Source organism: Sceloporus undulatus, chromosome 3, assembly GCF_019175285.1.
Source record: "Sceloporus undulatus isolate JIND9_A2432 ecotype Alabama chromosome 3, SceUnd_v1.1, whole genome shotgun sequence".
Classification (NCBI taxonomy): domain Eukaryota; kingdom Metazoa; phylum Chordata; class Lepidosauria; order Squamata; family Phrynosomatidae; genus Sceloporus; species Sceloporus undulatus.
The window spans coordinates 155,664,293-155,684,383 of record NC_056524.1 but is presented as its reverse complement, the minus strand read 5'-3'; the positions used below and the strand labels follow the sequence as shown (position 1 = coordinate 155,684,383).

Here is a 20,091-nt window from a genome sequence, read left to right as displayed (position 1 = left end):
ACGGTCAGGGTGACACCACAGAAAAGATCCCGTCCTCCCCTGTTGGTAGGCCTCCAAAGCATATCTTGAAAAAATGGGAATTTTTTAAACCTAAGATGTTTAGGGATTTATTGGTAAGGCCTAGTTGCAGTTGGGAATAATCTGGAAGCCAGTACTGCATAGTGATTTGAATGTTGGACTAGGACTCTGGGGACCACAGTTCTATTTCCCACAAAGCCAAGAAACCCACGGGGTGACCTTGGGCAAATCACATTCTCTCAGCCTCAGAAGAAGGCAATAGCAACCTCGCTCTGAAACAGCTTGTCAAGAAAACCCCAGAATAGGGTTGCTTTAGGATCTCCATAAGTCAAAAATCACTTGAAGGCACACAACAACAGCAGCAGCAGCATTACTGTAGGTGCAAACCTGCCATACTATGTTCAACAAGAGCATTCCAGGCAATGAATTTTGCAGCAGCTGTAGTTCCTAAAACACTCTTCAGAGATAGACTTACAGTTACACACAGTGTGTTGCTAAGGTATAGCTCACTGTATATAGTTGCTGAATTCTCCCCATGGTTAGGATGGCTTGGAATAGTGCCCTCAAAAGATATTCCAGGGCTGAGCTGAGGCTCAAGCAGATCCCTTGTTGCAATCTGCTCATATTATGCAGCTTTACTTGCTCTCAGTTGGATTCTAGTACATGAACGCACATAAGCAGTCTCTAAGATGGAACCATTCACATGTTAAAAGTTTACTGGTTTGTTTTAATACATCAAAAACATACTAATCACTCTGTCCCTGACTCACCCATATCTCAATATTATTGTCTCCCACCTTTATTAGTTACTACACACACACAAATATACACCTACAATTAACGCTACAACATATAAGTCTTTCTTGTTCCCTTTATGTGAAACAGAGAACTGAAGATCTATATCCCAAGGATTTTCCCATAGCCCTGTATCTGGACAGCAAAATGGGAAGAAGCTGAATATTCCCTTTGGGAGCCTCAAGAGTATTTGGCCTAGTTGTCCTCTTTACAGTACCATGCTGTTTGCCTTTTGCACCAGGAGAACTGAAGAGCTGCTCGAGGTATTCCAGATAAATCTTGGCCAAAGAAATTCAAATAAATCTATTGCTGAAGGATACAGTTAATGCCACACTCTGCCACATACCCTCTGCAGAGTGTTAAAACGCTAAATTAATTAAATAAATCAATTGATGAAATCACCCTATAAATGTGACAGTGTGCTGTAATTCAACACAAGCTGTATGGGCTGCAAATCAGATGATGGGGTGGGTAGGAAGCAAAGAGGTGATTTGTTTCTAGGGCTCTGTTTGCTTTGAGGAGAAAGGAAATGTATCCACATGAAAGCCTCCTCTTGACAGTGGCAACCCTCTCCTCCCATTCACTATAAAGTGGAACATTACAAAAAATTGAGAGAAAGAAGTGCAAGACTTGTCACTGCTGGTCATTTCTAATACTGGCAATAAAGAGAGAGTTCACAGCTGAGACTAGGGGTACATCTATGCTACAGAGGTAATGCAGTTTGACACCACTTTTACTGGCATGGTTGAACCCTACAGAATCCTCGGATTTGTAGTTTTGTGATGTACCAGGACACTTTGGTAACAAAGGCTAAAGACCTTATAAAACGATAAATCCCAAGATTCTGTAGGATGGAAACATGGCAGTTAAATTGGTGTCAGACTGCATTATTTCTAAAATGTAGATGTACCGTAGGGATGGGCGAGTCTCTCAGGTTCAATTTCACACTAATTTTCATTTGCATACTGAACATATCCATAGCTGAGACCACAGTCATATTGCCGGCGCAGACCTTCTCAATTTGGGATCTGTCATTTTAAAATCTATTTATCAAAATATTTATACCCAGGCTTATATCAAAAATCTCTGGTCAGCATACCAACCAGGCCACCAGGCCAAATATGGCATCTTAGCCATGTATTCTGTCCTTTCAGGAACTGGGTTACAACAGTGAAGTTCAGGTACCGGCAATCTAAAAGCAACTTAGGCCCAGTATATACTTGTGTCAGGCTGGCGGCAGCCAAACTGCCCAGAGTCCCTCCACCCCAAAAAGAACCCGGAAAAACTGGGTTCTTTTTGGGTTGCCGGGCAGATGTCATAAGTGCGCCAATGGTGCACGCATGACGTAAGCGACACACAGCAACGTGTCTATGCTGCGCGTCGCTTACATCAAATGGTCATGCCCATGTAGACAAGACGCCGACGCCGCCACATGCTAGGGTTAGGGAACATGAGGTTGGTGTGCAGTCCCTAACCCTAGAATTGTCGATGGCACAGCGCTTCGGGGCCATCTGTCCTGGGCCAAAAAGGAATAGCAATGCAGTATCCCCCACTGTCTCCAGCCCCCAAGACCCACACCTTATCCTTACCTTCTACCAGTTACAGCTCACATACATTGCTGAGATAAGCTGAGGTGATGGAATCTTGGCTATTGTTTGGAACGCCTGCTATCGCCAAGCAACTGAGGAAGGAAAAACTGGGGCAATCGCCTGTTCCATAGCACAGGTAATTTTCCTGGACCCCCTTTCCACAGTGCCTTTGCTATAAAAGGCTTTCAAAACAATACCTGGTCCTGCTACCATATTGATTCATGGTCCTTCCCCTTCTATGGTGGGGAGGGAGAACCCGGATTGGTTGGCAGCCTAGGGATTTGCCCTCCAAACTGGCATAGCTCTGCCCTGGCTGAGCAATTTTCCATTCCTCTTTGGATAATCCACTTTACTACATGATTGTATTGCTACATTTTACTCAGGCAGAATGTTCTTGTTTCTGTTTAACTCTTGAGAGACAGCCAATAACCCATCTAGTGACTATTAGCCAATCACGTCTTATTGGTATTGAGCCAACAGCTTAATGAAAGTACTGTTCTAAACTTTTAATCTGTAGTTCAGTGGAAAATTCAGCACTTTCAAAAACCTTACTGACCGCCCTAAACGGGTATAGATCTGTGGTTAAAGAAGCTTTGGGATGGCTTAATGAATGCTTCAGGTTTCATGTTCCATGGAAGAATGAAGCATTTCTGAAATCAAAAGATCAGGCTGAGGTTGATGAATGATGAAAAGGAGGCATGTACTGTAATTAGAAATAGATCATACACAACTGTTTTGATAGTTGTCCACCATTTCAGGCAGTAATGAGCCATTGAAAAAGCTGTTGAGGAAATGGTTGATTTTCATGCATAGCTCTAATCAGAAATGAAAATTAGTTCTTATTTTTATTCCCAAACAAAGGCCTAGTGCAGACGTAGCATCATTTACCTTACCGTGTTTTACTGTTTGGCTACAGACTGCCTTCCTTCTTTGGGACATGAATTCCTCTGTTTCTTGCTCTATAGTGAGCTAAGCAGGCCACAAAAAGGGGTTTACACTAGTATTAATAATAAGGATTCCCAAATCCTTATCATACTACACCGTTGTAGTGCTATTATTCAACTTTAACTGCCATGGCAATATTCTATGGAAATCTGGGGTTTGTAATTCAGTGTCTTATCACAACAGAAAACAAAACAGAAACAGAGCCAGAGAGTAGCGACTTTCTCCATCCCTTACTGCCTGATGTCATAGCTCTTCAATTCTCAATATGGGATACAGTGGTAAAAGCATGTCTTTTTTCAAGCTGGAAAAATCTGCTTGACAAAAGATATGCTTTTACAACTGTCTCCCATGGGAAGGGAAGGGAAGTGCCACAACACCATTTGGTAAAGCACAGAGAAAGCCACTACTCTCCTGCTCCAATTCTGCAATAAACACATACCGGTATTTTAAAGCTCTCTGGCTAAAAATTCTAAATGCCCTCCCCAAATTGCAAATGCCAGTTTTCCATAGAATTTCACCATGGCAATTAAAATGGAATATATAGCTAAAAAAATGTAGTTTGGTAAGGACTTTAGTGTCAAAATAGATATTACAACCAGCTAATGAAAATGGACGACAATTAGGCTTAATATTGGTGCAAATGTGGCCCCATACTGCCATTAACTCTAGAACGAGGCAACGTAGGTTATTTTGCATACTACATTGCTGCATGTTATCAGTGACTCTTGCTACAACCACCAAGACTGATTTTGCAGCCTTTGGGGACTTTGGAAATTTTCCCAGTTTTTCCCCCCTCCCCTCTCTGAAGGAGAATAAATCCTTGAAGAGGAACAACTGTCCTCTAGCACAGGATGCCCCTCTGTCTGGTATGGCCTTGACAAATGGTCCCACTCACCACCAGAATTCACCAACCCCTGGCCATTAATTAAAAGTGGCAAACCTATTTTCCAATAAAATAAAATAAAATTGCATTTTGAAAGCATTCAGACATCAAGTATGTGAACTGGCACTGAGCTGTTATCCTTGAAGATCTGCTTGTGGGTTCCTATAATAAAAACCTCAAAAGAACCGCAGGATTTGATATACCATTCTGGGACATTTAAGCATACCAAACCCCACCCCACTCATTTAAAACAGATTTATTTATGCTCCCCAGAATCTACATTTGTTCCCTTTCCAGTCTTTTAATCAGTAAAACAGAACTCTGCTATTTAGCGGAAAGACTGGTATGGAAATAACATACTGTTTATATGAAAAGGAACACAACATACAGAAGAAGTATGTGTCAGAAATGTGTTTACGTTGCGAATCTGGATAATGTTTCAAAACAAAACTGGATTCTGAAAATTTCTTGAAATCCAGGGAGTTCGATATATATATATATATATATATATATATATATATATATATATATATATGCCAATCTCCACATATCTAGTCTAACTTTCAAGTTTGTTTTTGTAGGAATAGCCAAAGTTTCAGAGAAATTACTTTTGGGGGTCTTCAGTTTCCAGAAGCTGGGATTCTAAAAATTGTATTCCAGAGAAGTAACTTTTCCAAGTTCTAGTAATGAATTGCCAATGGCACATTAAACGTTCTCCATGTTTCTCAGGGAACAGTATATTTAAAGGGATCAAATCACAAAAAAAGTATTTATTTAATCCTGGGCTGTTTTTCAGTCTGTGTGGCACATTAATGTAGCTTATAATTAATGAAACTAAACCATACAGATTAAAACACATTGTAATACATTTAAAAACAGTCTATACAGTACTAATATGTGGCCACATGAGAGTATGTTGATCAGTTCTTACTACTGTGTCTGATAAATAGTAATAAATATTTTTTCCAATCTATAACATGAGAAACTGGATAATTTGCATTGACATGTGCATGCTAGACTTCAAATATGCTGTTCCAAGGACAAAAGGTGGATTAATTGGACAGTGCAGTTCTCTAACATGTGTGTGGTGAAGAAAAAGAGGTCTACTAAACTATCTCCCAGTACTATGGAAACTAAAGTGGAACTTTAGTTTAATTTCTGCTCTTTCATACATACTGTTTAGGTTTGGGAGACTACTGTTTAGCTTACAATTATAGCCTATTATATAAGATGAAAAACAAGACATGTAGTAGAAACAAACTTAGGCCTGTTACAGACTGCCAAAATAAAGCTGCTTCGGGTCTCTTTGGAGGTATGCTGTTTAAATGATGTATGCATCCTAAGAATCCGGAAGCTGCACCAAAGCTGCACTCCGGTGCTTAGGAATGGAGTGTGGCTTTGGCGCGACCTCCGGACTCTTAGGACCCATGCATCATTTAAATAGCATACCTCCAAAGAGACCCCAAGCAGCTTTATTTTGGCAGTCTGTAACAGGCCTTACTTGCAGTAGTTTGAGTGTTGAATGGACTGCAAGAAACATGGGTTCCAATTTCTGTGCATACATGGAAACCCATGGGGTAACTGAGTAATTCACCTTCTTTTACCTTAGAAGATGGCAATGGGAAATCTCCTCTGAATAAATCTGCCAAATAAACTTTGAGTTGCCATAAGTCAGATGTGACTTGAAGGCACATAACAACAAACAGAGACTGCCAGACACACTATAGTGGGTCTCAACCTGTGTAGTCAAGCTGCAAACATAGTGTGCAGTACTTTTTATTCTGACCGCTATCTTGGCAATACTCCAGAGCAGTGGCTTACTGACTGTACTTACAGGTATAACAAGAACTACTGCTTCTATTCATATGTTATCTGCTCATTGTGTGTATCCACACTGCAGAAATAGTGCAGTTTGACACCACTTTAACTGCCATGACTCAGTGCTACAGATTTCTGAGATTTATGATCTATCTAGACTTCCCTGTCTGGTGCCTCACCAAATTACAAATCCCACAATGCTATAGCACTGAGCAATGGAAGTTAGAGTGATGTCAAACTGCTTTATATCTGCTGTGTGGCAGCAGTCATCTTGGCTTATGTATAAAACCTGTCTCTCATCTTTGTCCTTTTAAGAACTCTTTATGGCCATTGTTGTGCCTGAATGTGTCACTCTATCACTATACCCACATGATTTCTGTTTTTATTACAATTCAAATTCTCCCTGCCCACCCGCTGGCATGTAAGGCTACCTGCAGAGCTACTCCATTCATGTTATAAGGGGTCTGGACTCCATCAACGTTTATACTAGAAATCCCATTTATCTCAGGTGGTCTCAAATGTTCTACAGGATTGCTTTATTTCTCTCCACACATTTTTAGTACAGCTCTCTTAGCTGTACTTTATTCTGTACAGAATAAGGCAGTGAAGTTAAGTTGCCACAGTTCCTGCTCCAATAACCAATGTACTTTACTTTCAGCTTGTATTTTAAAGCTGTAACATCATTAGCATAAGAAAATGTTTCTTCTTGACTTGACTTCAAGAAGAAACATAAGGAACTTTTTTTAAAAAGTCTTTCCAAAATGCTTTTTAGAAAGACCTTTTAAAACATTGTCTCCATTGTCTGTACTGGCAAGGGATGGTAAAACTTGTACATGATATATGCAACTATCCATCATTGTAACACAAAAAATAAACCAAGACTTAAAAAAAACAAAACCTCACAATAGGATCATATTTACAACAGAAGTCACAGCTGTCCCCCAGAAAATGAAATTAGGTTTGATTTTGTGTCATGACAATATTCATTACTGCCATCTAGTCTGGAACAAAAAGATCAAATAGTTGATGGCAGCTCCATCATTCACTGAAGAGGCATAGACTGAGTGTGTGAGGAATGCATCCTCTGATCTCCGTTTGTATACAATGGATCCAACAAATGTGATGCAGAAATTCACTTGTATCTTCTGTATAGAATCAGAGTCCAGGCAGTCTGATCTACTTATAAAGGCCTGACAGACTCCCTGCCCCAGTTGTGTGTGGGTGTGTTTGTGTTTATGTGCACATGCTTAAGAGAGTTTACTTTGTGTAGATGCAGCCTCAGCAGCCTATTAAGTCTGAATTACCTACTCCCAGTTAAGAGCAAATCCCAATCACAAAATTGTGAAACAATAGGTTAACCTATATGAAAATCTCATTAGTTTACTGAGTCTACTTCTGTTGGGGATAACAAATAGGATTCAAACCCCGTTTGTTAATTTATTTGTTGTTAGCTGCCTTGCCCTCCTCAGAGAAAAACTGGAATCTAAATGTTTTAAATTAATTACATAAATATACCCAGTGAGAAAGAAGTATGAAGTTTGGGGATCAAGTAGTAGTCTAGGATATTATTAGGATAATACTGGAGCTTTGGAAGTCATGCTTTGTTGCTGTCGCTGTTGCTATTGTGTGACTTATGGCAACAGAGCTTGAAAGTGAACTTACCATGGGTTTTTCTTGGCAAGATTCATTCAGTGGAGATTTACCATTGCCTTCCTCTGAGGCTGAGAGAATGGCACTTGCCCAAGGTTACCCAGTGGGTTTCATGGCCAACCTGGGGACCAAACCCTGGACTCCAGAATCATAGTTCAACACTCAAACAACTACACCACCTTGGCTGTCTGCTTCAAGCCTAATAGTGCTTATCCATATGACTGCCTGCTTGGTATTCGATATTCAATTTGCACATTTGGAAACCAATGTTAAAGAAAAAAAACCCTTACAATCCCAGTGTTCTTTACTTGCAAAAAACTGACCTCAAAAGCAGGGGTGGGGAACCTGCAGTCCTCCAATCTTTAGACTTACCTTTTATTACCTCCGTTTGGCAGGCCAATGTTCACAAGAGTTGTAAACTCAACAGTATCGGAAGAGCATGGCTTCCCCACCCCTGCTGTAAAAAACTGCTAGGGAGTTATTCAATCAGTAAGAGAAGTGTGAAACTGTAGATTTTGAAAAACCTTTACATCTAAAGCTGCTTCCCCACATTAAAAGGAGAAAGAACAGAGATTCCTACTGAGCAAGCTTCACAAAGACTTCCTCAACAAGGCAGCTTTAAAAAGGGTTTTGGTAAGTGACTCTGACAAGCTATGGTTTGGCTTGCTGGCATGGTGTGCAAAGCCTGGATCAATGGCTTGGAAATATTTCTGCTTGCTGCAGTCAATTGTGCCTTCCAGGCTTCTTAGTTCATGGTTGAGCAATCACATAATTTCCATCTTGTCACCTACAATGCTCTCTTTCTATTCCCTACCATTTTGTACTGACAGTCTCTCTCTCTCTCTCTCTCTCTCTCTCTCTCTCTCTCTCTGTGTGTGTGTGTGTGTGTGTGTGTGTGTGTGTGTGTTTGAGACACCATCAAACTAACAGGGATTACCATTCTTTCCACATAATGATGAGACTTAAAAAACCCCAACAACATTGTTGACCTAGCATTTCCAGTGAAAAGAGTTTCAGATGAAAGGGCTGCAAAAGTTCCTTCAGTAGTTTAGGATATTCTCTTCTGGTCACTGAGAACAACACCAGACTAAAAGGACCAAAAGATTTGACCAGGATTAATATAACAAAATCCCAGAGCTTGGGAAATTTACTTTTATGGCCTACAACTCCTAGAATTCCCCTGCCAGAATAACCATTGGCTGTGCAGCCTGGAGGGTTCCTAAGCTCTGAGAACTCTTTAACAACCATTAAAATATAGACCAATAGCAATGCATTTACCTTCATTAAGTGTCTTTTTGTATCTTGAACAGCCTCACCTACATGGCCAGGACAGATGAACCCCATCTTTCCAATGTGGAGGAGTGCTCACTGAAAACTAGCTCCCACATGATTAAAGGAATGCCTAAATAGCATTGAGAGTCTACCTGGCATGCTTCCAGACAGGGGACCATATTTTATATTGCCTGCTTCTTTTGAATGTATGAATTATAAATGTAGTTTGAAAAGATATAAGCCTGAACTCTCCCTGGAAGCCAGAATGCCTAAACTGAGGCTGTTGTAGTTTGGCCACACCATCAGAAGGTATGTATCATCGGAAAAAACAATAATGCTAGAAAAGGTAGAAGGCAGCAGAAACAGAGGAAGACACAGAGGAAGATGGATAGACTCAATTAACTGGATCATGGGTCTGAATCTACAAGATCTAAGGAGAGCAGTGGAAGATGGAGTGCTTGGAGATCCACATGGTTGCCATGAGTCAGGGCTGACCCAGGGGTAGTAAACAACAATAAACAAATGTAGTTGCACAACATTTCAAAAAGGATATTGAGAAACTGGAGCGTGTCCAAAGGAGGGTGACTAAAATGGTGAAAGGTCTGGAAACCTTGCCCTATGAGGAACGACTCAGGGAGCTGGGGATGTTTAGCCTGAAGAAAAGAAGGTTAAGAGGTGATATGATAGCCCTGTTCAAATATTTAAAGGGATGTCATATTGAGGAGGGAGCAAGCTTGTTTTCTGCTGCTCCAGAGACTAGGACCTGGAGCAATGGATGCAAACTGCAGGAAAAAAGATTCCACCTCAACATTAGGAGGAACTTCCTGACAGTAAGGGCTGTTTGACAGTGGAACAAACTCCCTTGGAGTGTAGTGGAGTCTCCTTCCTTGGAGGTCTTCAAGCAGAGGCTGGATGGCCATCTGTCGGGGATGCTTTGATTGTGATTTCCTGCATGGCAGGGGGTTGGACTGGATGGCCCTTGTGGTCTCTTCCAACTCTATGATTCTATGATATGCCTCATGTTGTTAATAAAGGAGTTATGACCTTTCAATATGACTCTCATATAACTAAGTAATGGCTCTTGGCCTTGAAACCTACTTTTCCAACCACCAGCCACATCAAGATGGAGGTTTGTTCAGTGGCAATCAGGGTTCAGGAGGATGACATTTCCATCCCCTTCTCACCAGCCAGTGAGGCTGCAGCAAAGATTTGAGACAGGAGTCCTGCTTCTGATTTTTACAGCCTCTCTTGCTGGTAGGAGAGGAGGTGAAAGCATCCCCCTCCTGTGTCCCAACCACCAGCTGAGCAAACTTCCATTTCTCAGTACAGCTACTGCCTGGTAAGGTTGTTTTGCAAGGGCAGCTATGATCATGGAAACAGTATCACAATCATGAGTAGGTTGTGTCAGTGAGTACAGTTGCAGATCTGTTACTCTAGGCTATGAATTGATAACTGTGATACAGACTGCTAGGCAGTGTTCACAGAATTTTATGGTCAGGGAGAAGACAGGTGATATCAACCAGCCATTTGGCAAATACCTCCCACCTCATGTTTCCCCACTGCTTCTACCACCTTTATTTTTCTTACCACAGAAAATCTTTTAAGGAGGAAAAGATAGAATAGCAGTGCAATACCTTTTGATTTGATTTGCTAGAAGCTGTCTGAATATTTGTATGGGTATACAGACAGGTGGGCAGATTTTTGAGAGAGAGAGAGACAAAGCACTCACAGGACATTATGAAGATAAAAGTGAGGGAAAGAAAAGCCACGGACACCACCTTGAACTCCTGGGAGAAAGGCAGGATAGAAGTGTAAACCAATGATTATTATTATTATTATTTATGAAGCGCTGTAAATTTACACAGCGCTGTACATGCAATCTCTTTAATTTTTAATAAACTCCTTAGTTATAATAAACGTATCTCAAGAGACTTTATCTTTTACAATTGCAGGAAATCTCTTTGTTGCAATATACAGATATTTATTGCTCTCTAAAGCATGTTAAACAATATTCATTACTTTCCTGCAGTGAGTTCTAAAAACATTCTTGCATATCCAGAAAGCCTTTTATTTACATGTTGCTGAACAGATGCCATTACTTTCACTGAAGACATGATCAGAGGATATGTTCCTCCCCTGAGAGCTCAGGGGACATGGCACAACTAATTTCTAGGTATTCTCTCATCTACGCAGCATACACAGCCAGACCATCTTAGCTTCGTCAATCTTATCAACCTCCAGTGGTAGCAAAGGAGTTGAGGAATAATAAGGAGTTCTTATCCTCTACATATGAAATATACAAACCATTCTTCCACATAAATTGAAATACAATCTGTGAACGAGATAAAATGGCAACCCAGATTTTCAAGGAAAGGAAAATGCTACTGTGTGTGTAGGAAGGAGAGGGAATCTCTTTATATCTTCAGCTATTCTAGCATGTCTGATTATGTGGATTTCCTCACTCTTGTTAGCTCATTTGCTGTCAGTATTAATCAGCCACTTGCCTTTTCTGTTGAGACAAACAAGATTTTGCATTTAGAACTATGCTGATTAATTTTTTTGTAAATGAACATTCCATTGATTTTCTTAATTTGATGCATCAATCATTTACATCCTCATTCAAGTAAGTGACCAGGGAGATACCCTCTTTCCACCTCAGAGCCAAGACTGGGGATCTTTGAGACTGGCCTAATCAGTCTTGACAGACTCGAACCACCATCCAGTTCAGATTAACTGCAAAATCAGATTAGGAAGTAAGGCAAAGATCTTTATCGCTGTTATTTGGGAAATGAACAAATTTGAATAAGTTGAACAAATGAACAAAGGGCAGATGTAATGGGAAGATTACTGCTAGTTCCACAACAGTGCTGAGGATGTGGTGAATTATATGGCTTAATTATACTCAAGGATTTCAAAGATACTTAAGCGGAGCTCACAGAACCATAAGTTCAGAGGAAAGTACAATGGATATTATGGATGGACGCTGAATCAGTTGTTTGGAAATGAATTTGTAGCAAGGAAACAGAATTAATGCAGCCCTAAATCCAACAGTACCCAAGCAGATTAGATGAGCACTGGAAGCTTACAAGGAGAGCACAATGTGATATCCTTTTTTATATCATCAGATGACAAACTAACTGTTGAGGACATTACAAGGCTACTATTTCTAATAGTTCATATTTTTTACTGGCCCAATCTAAACCTTGAGAACAGATGGGATGGTTGTTGAGCTTGCAGCTGGGCAGTGCTTCTGATGAGGTATTAGTTTGGAGGAACTAGTATCTCCATACAATGACTGCACAAAAAAGCTCCTATGATTCAAAAATGGTGGCAGCTCTTTCCTGACTCATCATTTTGTTACAATTCATAGCAGCCGTAATTACAGCCCATCCATCATGTGGTGATGCTAATTCTTACAAAGTGCAACCCCACGAAAGACTAGGAAGTTGGCTTCAACCCTATACTCTCTCAAAGTACTTGTGTAGGAAACACTATTAAACATGACGTTGGTCTATGATCTTCTGAATGGCATCATAGTTTTGTGATTTGCGGTTGAAAAGCTTGTTGATATTTTTTTAACTGGCATTCAACAGGTTGATTTTAAAAAACATCCACATATTCCTAGTGATACAGTCGTCATTTACCCCAAGACTCAAGTCTCTACTTTCAAGTCTCAAATTGGGTCTCCAGTCCTTGCATCATACTTTCAAGTCAGGAGTCAAGCTGAGTCTTAAATCTGGGAGCCACCTTTAGCAGAAAAAAGGAGGTGGAGAGTATGGGATGTGTGTCTGGAGTTTCAACAAGTATAAACTCAAGACATGCAAAAAGTTCCATAAACAAATTATGTTATCATAGGCAATTTATCAAGATTGCATTTTAGAAAAATGAGGTATGCTCAGCAGCTTGTCCCTGCTGCACACTGGAGAAGCTTATTAAAGCTTTTTCTAGGAGCAGCAGCCAAGACTTGCCTCCATAGCACAGGGCACATCTCTTGGAGGGGAACAACAAATATGTTAGGCAATGGGCTTGAGACAGGGGTCTACAGAAAGTGGGGGATTCCTGTACAGAAAACATAAAGTTCCACTTTCATCACATGACCAGTAGGCAAAAAAGCAGTGAGGATGAAATCATTGTTCAAAGGAGGAAAACTGTTTTCCATTTCATGTTTCTGGACAAAGTTAGGCCATCATGTCAATCATTAAAAATATACAAGTCACAAGTCAAGTCGCTTTTGAGTCACTGAAGCAACTGGATCTAACTTGAGTCCAAGTCAATCGACTTGAGTCTATGTCACTGCCTATTCCTGTCTCCAATCTCTGGCAGCCTATCAGGATGACTGTGGTAGAAAAAGAGACAGTTGATGCTATACTGAGACTTCTCAGCAGTTGCACCAATTAATGAATATGACACTGAACTTGGATAAGGGTAAACCAAACATGGGAAAGTCACTATCGAGATTTGGCCAAACAGTTTGCCAGTCTGGATGTTGGCACAGTACCTCAAGGGACTGGCTAAGGAATTTGGAGACCAATTCCCACCTACAGTTTCTTGACTGATTATTGATAATTCCTTATCAATTGTCATTATGTTTGATAAAACCTATGACCCAGTTTTCATGTTCACAAAGAACTGTGTTGCCTCCTTTCCTTACTGCTATAAAGATGCCATTCTTTAGTGTGTGCCCCCCCCCCAGCATTAAAAGCAGATCAGTTCCTTGCAACAGGTTATTAGCTCTCACAAGAACGTTTCTGTGTTTCATGGTCGATGATGTTATGCAATTGGCATGCCTACAGTTCTTGCGCAGACTGAACCCATCTATGCCTTGGCAAACCATCTCTCTGGACTTGGAACAGACTGAAGAAATGATGTCTATAACTTACAAGGTGAATGGAAGGGAAAGGACATGAAGAGGAGATTTTCAGCAGTCTAGCTAAGTGCTTTAATAAACTATGGTGAGAATTGGATGTTTTTATATAGAAATAAAATGCATGGCAGTCCCTAAGCTGGTGGGAGGGGGGGATCCAAAAATAGAAAAGGAAGGGACAGGAGAGGCACTGTCTGTTCTTTACCCTTGCTGGGTTGATGCTTCAGTCTTGCCTTTGAATATAATCAGCAAAATTTTGTTTTCCCCACTTAAGTGATTTAATACATTACCTTCTAAAAGAACAAACATGCTTTACCCAGAGAAAGACAATACCCTGGAGAAGAAGGAAAAAAATCCTATGACCCCAGCTCTGGCATGTTCACATCTAAAGCAAATCCACAATTCTATCAATCAGCTATTTGCTTTGGTGGGCCCTAAATCCAGACCACAGCTTGAAATTGTTACTTTTTTGGACTACCACTCCCAGAATCCCTCAGCCACAATGAATGGTTCTAAAATCTTTCCGTACTGAGCACTGGGAGAGTAGCTATGCTGGGTGTGGGAGGCTTGTAATCCAAAAATAACTTTTTCCATCTTTGATCTGGAACCCTTGTTTTATTTCATGAAAGTTAATGGATGTTAACATGTATTTCCTAACTTCTGTGACAGAATTAAAGGAGGGGTGGTCTATGTGTTCAACATTTATTTGCTTCTCAAACTCCTTTATCTTCTGGAGCTACACCTGCCTCAATTTGCTGTGTCAAGGGGTCTTTTCTGGCAAACATAGTCAATGTTTAAGGAATCCATTGACCAGATGAAGGATCTTATTCTACTTACTGCTGCTACTGGTTGCCATTCATTAGTTTTATTCATGGTATACTGTACTACAACCTTTCCCCACTGTTTCTTCTTTCTCTAGTTTCAAGTATTTCAGTTTCTTGATGCCTCCGCTGGAAAATGCGATAAGCCTCTCCAGGCAGCCTCCTTCTCTCTTTGAAAGCCACATGGAATTCAAACAGTACTGTGTTTTGTTTTCAGACTACACTTGATACAGAGTAATTAATATTGATTCAATTGAAGCCAGCTAGCAGAATGATGATAAATAGGCTAGTAATAACAATTCGATCTGTGTTGAACAGACCAAGATGGGGGGGAAATTAGGTACTGGATTTTGAATTTTGCTTTTGTACCCGAGGATGACTGTAGACTTGTGAGAATAGGAGACCAGCAAAAATAAATATTATAAGACAATAGCGTGACTAACATAATTAACAATAAGACATCAAGAGATAGAGCAGCATCCTTCCCTAAAGCTACTTCAGTGTCTTCCATCAAAGTAGTATGGAGACACTCACACTCATTTTTCCATTCTTGTTTTGTTAAACACACATACACATGCACAGAGAGAAAGACAGACACACTCACACACACTGCTGAGGGAGGAATGGCTGGACTGAGGTTATGCTAGACTGTCTCCGCAAAACTGTGTGAGATAGCAAGAGGCTGTGCTTTAATAGTTATGGCCCCTGGATCATTTCCCTTCTTGTTAGATTATCTGCAGTTTGAGAGCAACTACTTTAATTTTAAAAAAGGGATCCTGGCAGCACTCCTAATTCTATTATCTAACATCAGGATTCAACAACTCACCAGCAAAACAGCCCAGATGAGAAATCTCTTTAAAATGCTCAGTGGCTGCTGGCGGTACATTAGGATAATCTTCCCCGCCTGAAAATTAGAAACAAACAAAAAATCATAAAACACAAAAAAATATAACTATTATCAGTCAGGTCATATGGTTATTTCACCATGTTCTCTAAAAGAGAGGCTACTGGCTAAAGTGGTGGCAAAGACCAGCTTCAACCCATCTTCCTGTCCTTCATTGTAGACAAAAGCAGGCAGAGAGAAAACAACCTAGTGAAGAAAAGCAGGGGAGGTTTCTAAACCAGCAGAGGTCTGGTCTTCTGACTTTGTGGAATTGGACATGGCTGTCTGATACCAATTTAAGTTTCAGTTCACAGATGAGTTGAGTGGACAGGGAAGAAGAGTTAAGTGAGGACCAAGAGAGAGAAAAACTAGGCAGCAGAGCTTAGCAAAGTTACTATCCCAACCAATATAGCCACTGACTTTGGTCCCTGGTTGTAGTTCCTGTCACTCCTAGACATAAGCTTAAGCAGGCACTGCTCCTCCTCTGCTTCTTCCAAACAACTAGTGAGTGTACCTAGCATATTTGCCTTTACATGATGCACTTAAAGCAGGAATGCTCACAATTCATGCAATGCCTGCACCATCCCCATCACCTGGTACACATTCTTTTAACTGAACACACCACTGACTGAACATGCAACCTTCTACACAGTGACAGCTTCAGTGTCACTGGACAGCAAATTTGCTCTGGGTTCCAGCTCAAATGTTAAAGGACCTATCCAAGTGATTCTATTTTGGAGATAGGCTGCAGCACCTTGGACATCTCCTTTAAAGATTGATTCAAAATCCAGAGTAGATTCGGTGCTCACTGACATGAAAGCCCCCAGCTGCCACTTCTGCAAACAAAGCAATTGAACCAGCAACAAACAAGAGACACTCCTAGGCCTGTATTCGGTTTCTAACAACAACAACCAGTCAGATCTTTGTGGGAGGTCATAGAGAAGAAATTAAGATGATGGTTGTTGTTTGGCCTCAGCATCTCATGACAAAACATCTTCTGTTTCTGAACATGGAGGCTCCACTGAATGTTCATAATTAAGAGTTTTGGATAGACAGATCTTTCCTCGTCATCAGGAGACTCTCTAGCTGGTCCTTGATTGCCTTAGGAGCTTATCACATCACTTTAAAAAGCAACTTACCACTCCTGGATTGAATTCTAATTTGGGCTGCATCCTGGTCCTATTGCATGGCTTTTGTGTCCAAATCTGTCATCTGAGTACAGCCCAGCTGCAGCCTGGGTCCCTTAATGCACTTTGGTGGCCATTTTTCAAATTCAGAAAGCTCCTGTTTGAAAAATGGCTGCTGAAGTGTGTTAAGAGATCCAGGCAGCAGCTGGGCTGTACTCAGATGTTGGATTTGGAGACAAAAGCCATGAGATAGGACCAGGATGCAGCCAGAATTAGAATTCTATTCAGGAGTAGTAAATTGCTTTTTAAAGCTGTGCAATAAACTCCTTGCTTCCAGTTTATCAGGCTCTTGCTGAGATACAAATAAAGCAGCTGGCCATCTAGCATTCCTCATAGGCCCTACCATCTCCGCAGGCCCTTTTCATCTCAGATTTAAGAAATGTTGACAGGAAATAAAAGACTTGCCTTGTATTCTCCTATTCCTACCACTACTACACCTAATTTTTCAAAAGCTTCTTAATATCAACAGAGGCTTTAAAAAGCTTCACTGAAACCTAATGAAATTGTGAAAGTCTGCTGCTTAGAAAGAAGGTTCTAACCCTCTCCTCCCCACCACTGAACTGCCCTCAAAATGATTCCCTCTCTTTGTATAACACAGGGACAGGTGGTATGACTAGGGTTGGTGACACCCAGAAAGATCAGTCCTGATATCACCCCTCCAAAGACCTCCTTCTATACTATACAATACAGAATCCTTAATAATGTTTTTTGTACTAATGGTACACATAAATTGTTATTCTTGTATATCACTGAATATAATGGCAATAATTGTGATATAAACAATTAGAAAACTTCAAATTATAGGTTTAAATTACTGTATCATATGCACAGACTAAATGTATTTACATGTCCATAGCTTCTGGGGTTCGGGTGAAAATTTAGTAAGATGTGATGTTTTTAAAGAAAATTTTAAAAGAATAACAATTAATTTTTTAAAAAAAATAATTACATTTAATTTTTAAAAATCCCCGAGGCTTCTCCTTTCTCTTCCCACTGAGCCTTGTCACACTCACACCATCTCTTCAGAATTTTAAAGGGACACAGGATCCAGTTCTGCAACCCAAACTGGCTCTGCCTCTCCATTTCAAAATTACATTGTCATCACTTAAAATCATGAGAGATTTTGTCAGCTGAACAGTGACCAGACACAGGGCTATGATGCATGGTGAGAACTCTCTTTGTGGAGGAAGGCATTTTCCTTGAAATCATATTCCCAGACAAAAGTGTCTATGGCAATTTTCCTCAACACACTTTGGGTAGGAAGCCATTCAGGAAGATAAACTGAAACCTTTGCCAGCTGTGGTAAACAGTTCCCACTTGGGATCACCAAAATAAAAGCATATGTTAAGCCAAGGCAGGCTTTAATATCAAATTATTTTACTGAAAATAACTTGGTTTTTTAAGTTATCTACAGTATACATTCCACATCTTTCAGACGTTCTGATAAAAGCAGTCTTTATTTCCAGATTACATTCACAGGTTGTTGTTGTTGTTGTTGTTGCTGCTGCTGCTGCTGCTTTGCATTGTAACTCTCAAAATCTCCAAACAGTCAGCTAAGATCCATGCTGCCTGGGAGATTTCTTGAAACTGTGGCTCCAAATAAATCTTGTCCAAGCTGTGGCTCATTTCTGTTAAGACTCCTACAGACAGAGAAATTATGTTCTAAAGGTAGAAAGAACACGCTAGCTGTTCTGTGCATTCTAGTCTTTTCTGCCTTATGGCAATCCTAAGGCAAACCTATCATGAGGTTTTCTTGGCATGTTTCTTCATAGGAGGATTGCCATTGCCATCCTCTGAGGCTGAAAGTGTGTGATTTGTCAATGTCACCCAGTGGACTTACATGGCTGAACTGGGATTCAAACCCTGATCTCCTGAGTCATATATATAAAGTATCAAAAATGAATAAAGAAACCCCCCCCCCCTTGTTTTGGTTCCTACTATCCTGCTCAGTGTGCTCTTAAAAAGACAGTAAGGACATATCTGCTAAACACTTCCTTATCCCAATACTAAGAGCTGGTACACAGGTCCATATTCATCCTTTTAGCAGTGGCATCACTAGTGGAGTGTGTGTGTGTGTGTGTGGGGGGGTTCAGACCGCACCAGGTGACACCCAGAAAGAGGGGTGACAAGTTGGGCCCTCCTTCCCCTTTGGGTAAGTGCCGCACCACACTGGGTGACATACAGAGTGGTGACACCCTGCTTTTAGGAGTATAAAATCAAGTAGCAATGTCCATATGTGTCTAAGACCTTTGGGTCGGGACCCCTTTGGGGGTCGAATGACCCTTTCATGGGGGTCGCCTAAGACCATTGGAAAACACCTATTTAATTACAGTTATGAAGTAGCAACAAAAATAATTTCATGGGTTTGGGTCACCACAACATGAGGAACTGTATTAAGGGGTCGCGGCATTAGGAAGGTTGGGAACCACTGGTCTAAGCCATCATAGATCAAATGATACAGTGTTTTCACTTCACCTACAACCTCACAAGTTTTTCAATGGAGAAAGGTCATTAAATATCTCTGCTAAAATTCTTCTCTAGATCTGATTGTGCTTGGAGATGATTGTGTTACAAACTTCACCGTTTCTATATGTTGGGGTAATTTAGAATTTGGGGAAGGGAACTGATATTTCATTATCAACAACAAAAACAGCAACACTTACATCCTGCCTTTCCCCCACTAATGGGATTAAAAACAGTTTGCAAAACAATAAAATAACACAGACTGAAATACATACCAAAAATCAGTAAAATATATAAATACTGTTTTAAAATGCAAGTAAACAATCTGTAAAATTAAACTGTATAGCATCCATTAATAGACAGAAGATAAACATCAACAAGACAGCACACCATTAAAAGGTCGCTGCAGCCACATCTTAAAAGCCTGTGAGAACAGACATTTTTGGTTGCATAAATAAGAATGAGATCATTATATCCAATCCCACCCCTCTTTCCTGTGTGCAAGCCATGAGATACCCATCTATAGACCCAGGCCACTACTACACACATGATCCAACCAAGACATGGAAGCTGAACTTGCAGAGACAGAACCTGCTTCCATGGATATGGTCAAAAGTGTATGAAGTTGAAAATAACATCACATAACATCATGCCATATATTTCGGTATATGGTAGTAAATGCTGGATAGTGAAGAAAACTGATAGGAAGAAAATGAACTCATCTGAAATGTGGTGCTGGAGAAAGATACTGTGGACTGTCAAAAAGACCAATAAATGGGTCCTAGAGCAAAACAAGCCTGAACACTCCCTAGAAGCCAACATGACTAAATAAGATTGTTGTACTTTGGCCATATCGTGAGAAGACATGATAAGAAAAGACAATAATGCTTGCCATGGGAGAAG

At 40.5% G+C, this 20,091-nt stretch overlaps 1 protein-coding gene across 2 annotated transcripts in view; it reads right to left on the bottom strand.

Moving 5' to 3' along the window:
- Window positions 1–15,548, bottom strand: part of LOC121926365 (heparan-alpha-glucosaminide N-acetyltransferase-like) — a 27,208-nt gene extending 11,660 nt beyond the window's left edge. For both annotated transcript variants that reach the window (XM_042459298.1, XM_042459299.1), the window contains exon 1: window positions 15,482–15,548. In XM_042459298.1, the coding sequence (XP_042315232.1) occupies window positions 15,482–15,541 (60 nt within the window). In that variant the 5' untranslated portion in view covers window positions 15,542–15,548. The remainder of the gene's footprint in view (window positions 1–15,481) is intronic.
- Between the last annotated feature and the right edge of the window lie 4,543 nt (window positions 15,549–20,091).